Below are 12673 nucleotides of genomic sequence, written 5' to 3' on the forward strand. Positions count from 1 at the left end.
ATTCATCGATTCCAACTTCCGATTTCATTGTTGTTTTCCTTTTAGTAAATGTTTGGGTTCTGGTTTTGCAGTTATACTAAATTTTTTGTGCTTGCAAGTTTTGCAATTAACTTTTGATCAATAATTAATATTCCATCATGGTCTAAGCATCACCTAGAATACATTGTTGCAGAAGTACTGATTGGAGATGAAATCAGAGAGGAAGTACTAATAGGGTGCCATGTGATGAAATCAAGGGATGCAACACCACTTACTAAATATTAATTTCCGGTTAAAATTGGCTTCACGATGCACATGGACCTGTGTTCGGCACATGGCTTATACAATGTAGGATTCTACTTGAGATTAGGAGATTTCGATGAGAATGAAAATCCAATGTACATTGGGATTTCAAATACAACTAATGGACCATCAATATCAAAAATTATTATCATCCAAAAGAATGATTTACCAGATAGATATATCAAAATCAATATGCTCCAATACATTCTTGCCAATTCCAGATCGTATTATTCTCGAAGCATTGACATGGAGGAATGAGAATAGCGAATAGAAGATTAAGGTGATTTGGCTTAAATTTGGCGCTTTTGGGGGTACTCATTTGGATTTTTCCTTTATTCCTTAATTATCACGTACCTTAGGTCATTTTTTCTTAGGAACCACGGTTTATTCATTGTTTTGGTGAATTTTTAGGAACTACAGTTTAATTGAAGTTTTTTTTATGTTTATTTTTCTTTTAGTGGATGGTTTAGGTTCCGAGATGTTTCAATTTTTTCAACCTGATATGTTATTGTGGAGTGGTATTTTGGACAATTTGTGTTCTTTATGTGCTGAGTTGACACCATCTCAAAGGTCGTACAATAACCCTTCACATCAATTGTTACGTAAGAAAGAAATAGATCCGTGCATCGCATGGGTGAGCAACTAGTTTATTAAAAGAGGAAGCCACAACCATGGCTTCTAGAGAATTCTAAGAAAACGATACGTATATATTAACACTGAGCAGTAAGATTCCACGTTTTGAATCGACCGAGTCACGTTGATTCTTTTTCTTTTTTTCCCATCTGCAGCACCTTGATGATGCAATACGAAATAAACGGCACAGAAGACGTTTTCACAACCGTTTTAATCGTTATAACGGTCCAACACGGCGGTTTAAACAATTTCCTATAAAACGCTTGTTGCTTAAAACAGTCATGGCAATAGTCGGTTTCTGTGTGATTTCCTGCGTGAGAAAAACGCAAACCGCCAGAAAACTAACTGCTTGAATTTGAAGCAGGAGTAAGTAGCTTCAATCTTGAGCTCTTAATTTCTATATAAAAACCTTTTCTTAACATCGTATTCTTCACAATCATCGTTAAGAATTTGTCTTTTCAAGGTTTTGACTGCAAAAGATGCCAGGAGATAATTGTGTTGAGCGTCAATTGTTTGGTGGTGCAATTTCCACTTGTTTCCCTCTTAGATTCCAGGTAATAATCAGATTTTTAATTTCAGTTTCAATTACATCTTTATTATACTTATTCGGAAGTAGATTACTGAATTTAATTTATTGAATTTCAGGATGTCAGTGATGTCCGTCAAGTTCCTGATCATCAAGAAGCCTATGTAGATCCTGCAAGAGATGAAAGCGTTATAATTGAGTTACTAGATTCGAAACATGATGTAGGAGATAATGGTAGTGCTGTTTGGTTTCTGCAAGACCTTGCTACTGAACAAATTGCTGAAGGAACTACAATCATTGAGCAATCAGGAGTTTTCACGGCAGATGGGATTCGGTATCGGAATTCGACAGCAATAATGACAACAGCTGTTGGGGAGATGAAGATTTCTAAAGGACGGCAAGGACCAGAAGCGCAGAATCATGTCAAGGTTTATGTTGCGAATTTGCGGCTTAAGGAAGTTGGAACTGATGTTTTAATTACTGCATATGAACCGTTTGTGATAAATCCTCTGAGTGAAAGTGCAAATTCTGTTGGAGCTGGGGTCACTGTCCCTGCGGTGCAGTCTGGATGTACACCAATGTCTGAGGTTTTTAGACTTGTTGTTGCTAACTTCAAAGTCCATGACTGGAACCTTTTCGCTGCTTGAAGCTTGAAAAGGTTTGGAATTTAGGGACTTGTTTTTCTTTCTTTAGCTTGCAATTTCTTAAATTTCATAGTAGTTCAAACAATTTGGAATGTAATGCAAATGCTTTGGTAGTCCTCAAAATATATTTTGAATAGAAGCACAACCCAATTTGGATTCGTCTTGAAATATTTGTCTTGTTGCACAATGGCGAATACTTCTACTGGTACTGTAACAACAACACCTGCTCTTCAATCAAACCAACCGCCACCATCATCAGAACAACAAGAACAGTTGTTGTTGGAGGAGGGTTTACTAACTCATCATTATATGTAGGAGATCTTGATCAAATCGGTCTCTGAAGGTCAAGTTGTACCTGTTGTATCTGTCAGGGTTTGTAGAGATCAAATGAGAAGAATCTCTCTCATATTAACTTCAACAGCCATCGAGATGGTAACATTACATACTCCTTTTTCTTAATACTTCTTTCTTGTTGTTGTTAGGTCAGGGTTCTTGTTTTTCTTTTGGTTTTATTTTCAGTTTGTGGTGTTGGTTGATCTCATTTGGGAGCTTATTTTGTAGAAATTATTTTGATTTTTGCTTGATTTCTAAGTCCTCATTTTGGTCAATTTGTATGGAAAATTGGTTTGAAACTTTGAATGCGAAATTCCCAATGTAGTCGCAAATATAAATTTATAACATGTTCTTGTTTTACTTTGGGGGTTTTACATGTTGTGCTGAATTGGTTGTGTATGTATCTAGACTCTACTGATAGTTAATACTGTTTTATTGATATCTTAGACACGACCATCTTGTTATTATGGGTACTGCTGTACAATGGGTGATTTTTTTGCTTTTGTTTTGATGGGATAAAAATAAAATCGTTCGACTACGGGAGAATGCATTGCAAGATGTGACATGATGATAGTCAATATCATGTAGGTTTAGTTCATTTATCAATTTCTATGGAATATGAATGCAAATAAGTCAGTAAAACCCCAAAATGCTCGGTGGAAAATGTTTAAGACATGTTGTTGCTTGTTTGGGGGTATTGTGTGGTTTTCCTATCCTCGTGTTGGAATCGCTTGTTTATGTATCACTGATAGTTAATCCCCAGGGAAGTGTGACCATCTTGTTATTACTTTATAATGGTTGAATTTTTGTTTTTGTTTTGATGGGATAAAATCGTTCGAGTATGGGATAATAGATAGTGCGAGGCATTGCAAGAAGTGACATGATGTTTTGGACTGACCAATCTCAAGTATTTGATCTAAAGTTCTTCTTTGTGCCCCACAGTGTTGATCTTTTAGTTCTGCAAAATGTTAAACCATTGAATCATATTTACTTTGGTGGAACATGGAATTTGAGTTTTCTTTGAACATTGACTAGTTTCTAAATATGTCCTGTGTAGGTGCTAATTTGAGAATAATACTGCATTGGAGGCGCTAAACTTTACTCCCATCAATGGCAAATCTATCAGAAGTGAATCTGCACAAGATGCAATTAACTGTCTGAATGGGATGTTGATAAATGACAAGCAAGTTTGTGTAGGTCTTTTTGTTCGTTGACAAGAAAGAGTTCTAGCAAATGGATCACCAAAATTCAATAATGTGTATGTTAAAAACTTACATCTGACGATGACCTTAGCAAAGTTTTTGGTCCTTATTGTCAGTTCACTAGTGCAGTTATTATGAGGGATGCCAGTGGGAATTCTAGAGGTTTTGGTTTTGTCAACTTTCAGAACATTTAGTGATGGCAAAGTTTGGTATGTGGGGAGGGCGCAGAGAAAATCTGAAAGAGAGGCTGAGCTGAAAGCTAAATTTGAACAGGAAAGAAATGATGCAGCGGAAAAATTACATGGATCTAATCGTTATCTAAAGAATCTGGATGATGCCATTAATGATGAAAACCTGAAGGAGTTGTTTTCTGAGTTTGGCACTATAGCATCTTGCAAGGTGTGGATTTTCACAGTACTCACATCATCTTGGATATACATTAGGCTTTTTATGTTATACTGAAAATCCGACCAGGTTGGTGTACTATTAACTGAAGTACTTATTCTTCTTTATGTTTCAGGTCATGCTTGATCCACAAGGCCGGAGCAGGGGTTCTGGATTTGTTGCCTTTTCTACCTCAGAGGGAGCTACTAAAGTCTAAAGCTGTAAGTGGATTTTTCTTTTCTTTGTATGGCATCTTGCTGACTTGTTCTGTTAGCACTTACACGACTGAGATTATGTATGTCATTTTTAATGTTCCAGCTGAATGAAATGAATGGGAAGATCATCTGTCAGAAACCACTCTATGTTGCTGTGGCTCTACGTAAAGATGACAGGAAGGCCAGACTTCAGGTTAGTTAGTTAATTGGAAACATGGTATTTATTCAGCGTATTTTCGTGTATTCTTCTCCTCATTATGACTTCATGATGGTTAGTCACTGTAGAATGTTACTAGTCCTGGATGTTGCCTTGTGTATTCTTGTTTTAGTGTTTCTCGCTAACGTTTAAGATAATAATAGTTAAAAACTATTTATTTGCGTCTCACCATCCGCCCACTAATCATGTTTGTCAAAAGACTCAAAACAGCCCCTGTGGTAGATGTTTAGAGTTGCGATTACGTTCATTTACGTTTAAAGACTCAAAATTTACGTTTATATAATTTTGGATTCCAAAAAGTATTAACCAGTTACCACTTTATCTTTAAAGGCACAATTTTCTCAAGCTCGACCACCTGTTGTGATGGCACCTCTACCCCCAGGTATTGCTGCATACCATCTTGGAGGACCTAGACCTCCTCATCCTCAACAGATGTATTCTAGTCAAGGTGGTCCTGGTCTCGTTCCGCAACCTGCAGCTTATGGCTTCCAACCCCAACTATTGCCCCAAATTTTATGATGCCATACCCCCACTCCAGCGACAAGGGAAGCCTGGACAAAGAATGGGTGCGAGGAGAGCTGGGAACCCACAGCAGCAGATGCAGCAACAGCAACATCAGGTATAGTTGTCTTCTTCCATTTGTAACGAGAACTTGCTGTAGCATGTAGGCCTTCTGATGTACTGAAGTTTTTACCGCCAAAATTGTTACTTTTGACTCTGGAGGTTTTTTGCTTCTTGCAGTTGACGCAGCGCAATGCCAATAGTCATGGTTATAGATACATTTCAAATGGACGGAATGAACCATCTATAATACCTCAGGGTTTCATGGGTCAGATGATGTCATTCCCGTCTGGTGATAGCGTCATAATTGAGTTATTAGATTTGAAACATGATGTAGGAGATAATGGTAGTGTTGCTTGGTTTCTTCAAGACCTTGCTACTGAACAAAACGCTGAAGGAACCAGTCATTGAGCAATCTGGAGTTGTCACGACAGCAGTTGGGGACATGAAGATTTCGGAGGGACGGCAAGGACCAGAAGCGCAGAATCATGTCAAGGTTTATGTTGCAAATTTGCGGTTTAAGGAAGTTGGAACTGATGTTCTAATTACTGCATATGAACCGTTTATGATAAATCCTCTTAGTGAGTGTGCAACTTCTGTTCCCGCGGCCCAGTCTGGATGTACACCAATGTCTGAGGTTCATGACTGGAACCTTTTCACTGCTTGAAGCTGGAAAGGGTTTGGAATTTAGGGAACTGTAAAACTTATTTTTGTTTATTTAGCATGCAACTCGTTGAATTTCATAGCAGTGCAAACAGTTTCTGAATATAAAGCAAATGCTTTGGTGGTCCTCTAAATACCATTTGTTTTTATCAAGAAGCATGACCCATTTTGGGTCCCTCTTGTTATTTGTCATGAAGCACATAAATAGCATCTTTCTGTTGGTGATTTTGCAGCCTGAGGATAGTAAAGTAACCATATGAAGATAAGCTATATACGATTTAACGAGAGTACTGAAAGACAGAGTAGAGAAAGAGAGATGAGGAGGGTGTTATGTGCATCTGCATTTTGGTCTCTAGTTATCTTTCTTCTTCTGGTAAGTTCCCTGGAATTTTGTATTGGTCAGAATGAAAATGGGTTCAGCAGAAGGGATTTCCCACCAAACTTTATTTTCGGTGCAGGAAGCTCGGCTTATCAGGTACCTTTCTTTTATTAACATATGACTTATTCAAATACTTCACCAAATTGTTGAAAATAAAAATAAGGATGATTTTAGGTTGAAGGAGCTGTGAATGAGGATGGAAGAACTCCGAGCATTTGGGATACCTATTCTCATTCTGGTTAGTCTCTCTCTCCTTGTGTTAGTAGAAGGATATGCAAGAGGAGGAATTGTATGTCCTTGACACTGTTGTAACAATGTAATATCCTCGTGAAAATTTTATAACGAAGACAGCCAAAACATGGATTGTAGTCCCACTGGATTCGTGCAATACAAAAACAGTCTAAGCCCATTCTCTGTGTTGTAAAAGAAAGATTTTTTTTAGGGACCATGGTTTTTTTGAGAGGACCATGGTTTTATTAGGCCACCCTCCCTATAGTTATAACGGATGTCCTAAAGCGTTGACTAACCTACTCTTAACCTAATTTAATTTAAAACCAATCTAATAACCACCTCTATATATATATAACCACCACCTCCTCCCACCACCCCTGATTACCACCACCAACTCCTCCCACCACCCCTGATTACCACCACCACCTCCTCCGATTATCACCACCATCTCCTCCCACCACCGTCGCCCACCACCGCCGGTTACCACCACCGCCGCCCACGATATCACCACCACCAACCACCGATTACCACCACCACCACCTCCGATTACCACCACTACCTCTATATATATAGCTTAATTTAAAACATTAACAAAGATATTCTCACAAACTCATTACTTGTCATTTGTTTTTGGTTGAATAAATGAGAAGTAATCATCAAAATGAGTTGAAAATGGAAGTTGCAGAGAGGTTTAATGGAGTTTTTTTTTCCAGAGAAAAGTTCGGTTACGTCGCAAAACGTTCGATTTTGTCGCAAAAAGTTCGGTTATCACGAATTATTCTTTTCTTAACCGAACTCAGAGTTCAGTTGATTCGCAAAAAATATTTTTAACCGAACTCCTTGTATTAGAACAACACAAGTCCATAAGTTCGGTTCCTTCGTAAAAATGTTAAGTTTTCTTTGTAACCGAACTCTACCTTTGAAACTTCGTAACCGAACTCTACATAATTCGCCAAGAAATAAATTTCGTAGTAACCGAACGTTTGCCTAATTGCATGTATGCATATATAAGCCCAGTTGGGTTGATTCGCAAAATATGTTGAAGTTTGCGAACCAACCGAACTTCTAATACTAGGTTTCTTTTAACCTGCAGTTCGATTGGGAGCTTGGTTGCGTTGAAGTTTGCGAACTAACCGAACATACCTCTGTAAATATTATTACTAAAGTTCGGTTACCTGCGTGTTTGAAGAAAGAAACCGAACTCTGTGTTCGGTTATATGTTCTTGACATTTATTAACCGAACTCCGTGTTCAGTTACATGTTCTTCACACTTGGTAACCGAACTACCTGAACCTAGCAGGAATTTTTTATAAAAATTTACAGTTTTATGAATATTTGGACCAATTCAACCACCATTATCTAGGTTTGAAGCATACTTGGGTACCCAAATACTCTTTCTCCGGTTGTGGTTGGTAAAATCCATCATTTTCATCTTGAGATTGAGTTTGTGGAAGAGTACATTCACCATCTAAGAAATAACTCATATCTAGATCATTGTGAAGATTAACAAATACTTTAGGAGAGGATGGAGATGAAGAATCAGATGAGCTATCATCACTTGAATACTCAAGCTTAGTGAATTGAATTTTTTTTTCCATGTTTTTCTTCTTCATCTTCTCTAATTTTACTCTCTCAATAATTCTACGTCTCTAGCTTAATCATTTCACTAATCATTACCCAAAATTAATCAGGAGGGTAGTTTAGGTATTAATATAAATATCTAGATAAGGGTGACCTAAATTTACTTCTAAATGTCTTACTAAAAATAGAACCATGGTCCCTCAAAAAAACCATGGTCCCAAAAATATCATTCTAACATTCTTGTAAAAGGCAAGCGCATCGCCAAAGGCCCACTAAGCTAGGACCAGCGCCAAGCAAAAAAAGGCGCCAAGATAAAAGAAGGCATTGTTGGCGCCTCGCCTCGCCCATGACCAACATTTGTGTTTTTCACTTTTCCTAGATTTCTGATTCGTAAATTTATATTTAGCATGAAAAGTGTGTTGAACTTTTTTCTTAAGATTTTTGGCTTTGAAAAGAAACACAATTTTAAATTTCAGGAAATATACCAAACAACAGCAATGCGGACATAGCTGCCGATCAATATCACAGATATAAGGTTTGTAATGTTTGCTTTTAGAAGTTGAAAGAGCCCGGCTTCTTAATTTGGGCATATCAATGTAATTTTTCTTGTTCGTTGCAGGAAGATGTTAAACTCATGAAGGATACAGGTTTAGATGCCTACAGATTGTCCATCTCATGGCCGAGGCTTATACCAAGTATGATCCTACTAGTTGTCTCGTTTGTGATTTTTGTACACATTTGAAACAAAAGAAACTTAAATGTTTCCTCAAAAATGTTATACACATCATTTCTATGGTTATGCAGATGGAAGAGGACCCGTGAATCCTAAGGGTGTGGAGTACTATAAAAACCTCATCAATGAACTTATCAGCCATGGTATGACCGTGTTGACTTAATTTCGAAATCAGAGGACAATATCTTAATTCATGATTATTTTGACATCGGCTTACTCATATATATTTGTTTATGTTTGATTAGGAATTCAAGCTCATGTTACACTTTTTCATTACGATCTTACTCAAGCAATCGAAGATGAGTATGGAGGATGGTTGAGCCGAAAGATTGTGTACTTCTCTACCCCATCTTAATCTAATACATGTGTTCTAGCCTTATAACATTCTCTGATTGATTATTCCAGTGATACTTGGATAATGCTATTTTGGTGTAAAATGGTTCAGGAAAGACTTCACATCATATGCGGATGTGTGCTTTAAAGAATTTGGTGATAGAGTTTCTACACAGACAACGATGAATGAGACTAATGTGTTTGCTTGGGCTTCCTATGGCATGGGAACTCTGCCGCCGCAAAGGTGTTCTTTTCCATTTGGGGCCCGTAATTGTACAAGTGGTAACTCCACAACAGAGTTGTATATTGTTACTTATAACTGTTTGCTAGCTCATGCATCAGCTGCAAGATTGTACAAGAACAAATACCAGGTATGTCCTAGCTTTGGATGTCTTTCTCACAAGTTAATTTTTCGTTATAATTTTGATATATAGCGTTGATAATGCAGGCTAAACAACATGGACTTATAGGATTCAACCTCTTCGGTTTTGGGTTCAGTCCTGTAACAAATTCTGTAGAAGAGCCAATGATTTCTACTTGGGTTGGTAAGTCTCACCTGCGGCTACGGATATAAACATGGGCCAAGTTTTGAAAGAATAATGTATTTCATCTGTGTCTAATTTCAGGTTTGCTAGGCCTTTTGTTTTTGGTGATTATCCTGAATCAATGAAGAGAAATGTTGGCTTGAGACTTCCTTCTTTCACTTCACATGAAGCAAAACTAGTTAAGGGCTCTTGTGATTTCTTTGGAGTGAACCATTATATATCGATACAAGTAAAGGATAAGCCAGAGAGTCTACTGATCCAACAACGAGATTTGATTTTGGATATGGCTGTCCAATACATATGTAAGTTAATCTGGTTTACATTTTTAAAACTAAAAGAGATCATTTGTCTTGCAACTTGTAAGAAGACTAACCAAAAGCTTTATGTTTTTAACATGTCACTCGTATTGTAGTTAATTGGTCAGGAGAGGTGTATTGCCTGCCGAAGTAAGGAAGAAAACATTGTTTAACTTCATTCTACAGAGTTAGTATGTCAATTTCTTAACTTATATGATGTTGTCCTGATTCAGTTCCCTATTACACCATCGGGGATGCAAGAAGTTCTGGAGTATTTTAAGCAATTCTATGGAAACCCCCTCATGTTTATCCATGAAAATGGTATTACTTCCTCTAAGTTCATCTTCCCATCGTCTCTATTGTATCCTAATTAGCTTCCCATAGTAACATCCACGACCATTCACCAAGAAAATAGTGGTGTTGATTATCCCTTCTCCCAATTTCACATGATTATTAATTGGTAGTTATAGGGAAGAAATGTAAGCTTTTGTTTTTTTTTACAGGTCAAAGGCTGTTAAGCGCACCGCGTGAAAAATCAATGAATTACACGTCGAGGGTGAATTACTTGAAGGGTTTCATTGGAGGTTTGCTTGATGCAGTGAGGTACCAGCTTACTGCACTGGCTTTGCTTTAACCCTTAGTCTCAAACATACAGAGGATCAAATTTGACATAGTTTGCAACTTTGCAAGTAAAGCTAGTTATGTTTGTCAATTGCATACACAATATTTTCCGATTTAAAAGTATATTAAAGGGTCTATAGCGTAATTCGTTATTCCAATTAAAAACTTTATTTCTTAATCTCTACCTCGCAGAGTACAGATTTGAGAAAGAATATACACCCTTGTGATTGTGTTCCATTTTTTACTTACCATTGTAATCTTTTTGGAGCAGGAACGGATCCAACACAAAAGGGTACTTCGCATGGAGTTTCCTGGACTCATTCGAATTGTTAGACGGCTACACTTCATATTTTGGCCTTTATTATGTGGATATGATCAATGACCCGGATTTAAAGAGATACTCAAAGCTTTCAGCACATTGGTATTCAAATTTTCTTAAGGGAGGGAACAAAATAATCAGTACCATTTCGACGTCAACAAATGAAATTTCTCATTTTTCACAGTAGAAAGTTGATTTTCATTCACATGTAATAATAATATCCTCTTGATAGGTACTCCCTCGGTCTAAGTTATATCTGCGGAGAACCGAAATATCTTAGATTCAGAAAAAATATATTCCGGTTCATCTCGTTTCTTGTTTTATCCCTTTCTATATTCCCAATGCTAGAGACTGTAGTTGCAAGTTTCCTCACAACTACACTCCACTATAACTATAATCAATATTAGGTAATCATCATTAAACTCTTCATTGATTATCAAGACTTAAGTCGGTTTACAAGATGGATACAAGTATTACAACAATCTTACTTGCTCCTAAATTTACTTTCTCTCTCCTAATTTCTTGTCTAACACTCACTAACTAGATCTCCCCACAAGTAATAACCTCTTCTCTTTATATAAGATCTTACATAGTGGATGACAACTAAGAGATCCTTTATTTTCGGAATCTCTATGCGATACACTCGCTCATGTACAATCACTCGTTCTCGCACAGACTACACTTCACACAGATCTTCATACTTTACTCATGACTTTGCTGGCATCATCCATTACGTCATCTCAACCTTGCTGTGTGCGATCTCCCTCGTTTAAGTTATATAGTCTTCACTTCGCATACTTATTAACATGTACGATATCGCACTCCTACAGTCTGCCTCTTCTCATTTCGCTTATTCTACAGGGTGAGCGATATGAGAAACTCCCGCCCTATGTTATCACACATGCTTGTCATTTCAGATTTTGCTTTGTTGACAATTCTCCGGAATCCAAGTTTATCTATTTACACGTGTTGATTTTCTTCCTTTTTACTGGTTCAACCGTTTGCAACCGGTCATATTCTTTTACCTATTTACTGATTCTTCGTGGAAAATAATCCTTTCCTCTTTCTTTCATCGTCTGCAACTACAGTTCTCTTCTATTCTCTCTCTTGTCGCTGATGTTCCTTTTTGTTGCTGCTGCTGTTTTATTTCTGCTATCTGCTACTATTTTATCATCATGAATCCCGAATCAAAGTTTGTTTTCTTCTATCATGATTTATTTATTACAACTGTTACTTTTGGCTAACCCAATTCCCATACTGTTGCAGGAAAAGTTCTTCTCTAAGTGCTCTTAGAATAACCTCTAAATCTTCTTCTGGTGTCGAGAGTAAAGAATCGCATAAGAGGAAGGCTTCGCATAACAAAGAAGTAAGAAACACCCAATTTTTTTAAAACAATATTGTTGCCTCTATTTCTTAATTATTTTGTTTTCGCAAACTTCCAATTCTGAGATGGGTGACGCTAAAGGACCTAAAACTAAAAAATCTCGCAAGCTTACTGTGATTAAGTCGAACCTTTCTATTCTTGATTTTAATATCGGAGATGTCACCCCTATAACAACAGTTAAACCTTTGCACACAAATTCTCCTGTTACTCCTGTAACAACTCAAACTTCTGAGGAAAATATTTTTATTTCTCCAGTTCAAGCTTCTGATGCGAATGCTTCTGTTACTTTTGAAGAACTTTTTCCTGAAAAGGAACCTGCTGCTGATCAAGGGCTAAAAGGTGCTTCTACTATTGCCTTTACGAATGTATTGGATATGGATCAAACTTCCTCTTCGTTCATCAATACCGATTCTCAACCAAACCCTGCTGATTTGTCTATCCCTACAGATTTCTCCATGACTTCCCCTTCTATGTCTATTCCTTCTCCTTCATCTTCTCCTTTTTACTAAATTCCCTTTCTCTGAGTAAGAAAGCTTTGGATAGTGTGAAGTCTGCTTCTCAATCTCTATCTGATATTATCAATTCTGCTCA

The 12673-nt window shown here is 37.2% G+C and overlaps 1 protein-coding gene and 2 pseudogenes across 2 annotated transcripts; all 3 read left to right on the forward strand.

The window, feature by feature from the left end:
- The first annotated feature begins 1188 nt into the window (after positions 1-1188).
- Positions 1189-2253, forward strand: LOC113323914 (ran guanine nucleotide release factor-like). 2 transcript variants are annotated; one of them, XM_026572265.1, is made up of 3 exons: positions 1189-1281; positions 1379-1469; positions 1561-2253. In XM_026572265.1, exons 2-3 carry the CDS (start codon positions 1395-1397, stop codon positions 2086-2088), a joined length of 603 nt encoding a protein of 200 aa, XP_026428050.1. In that variant the 5' UTR covers positions 1189-1281; positions 1379-1394; the 3' UTR covers positions 2089-2253. The 2 variants fall into 2 exon arrangements, with proteins under 2 accessions (XP_026428050.1, XP_026428048.1); XM_026572263.1 differs by having other exon boundaries at positions 1211-1469.
- A 1229-nt stretch (positions 2254-3482) lies between these two features.
- Positions 3483-4221, forward strand: LOC113324599 (annotated as a pseudogene).
- A 101-nt stretch (positions 4222-4322) lies between these two features.
- LOC113323915 lies at positions 4323-11015 on the forward strand (annotated as a pseudogene).
- Positions 11016-12673: the final 1658 nt, after the last annotated feature.

This window comes from Papaver somniferum, chromosome 11 (assembly GCF_003573695.1).
Source record: "Papaver somniferum cultivar HN1 chromosome 11, ASM357369v1, whole genome shotgun sequence".
NCBI classification, from domain to species: domain Eukaryota; kingdom Viridiplantae; phylum Streptophyta; class Magnoliopsida; order Ranunculales; family Papaveraceae; genus Papaver; species Papaver somniferum.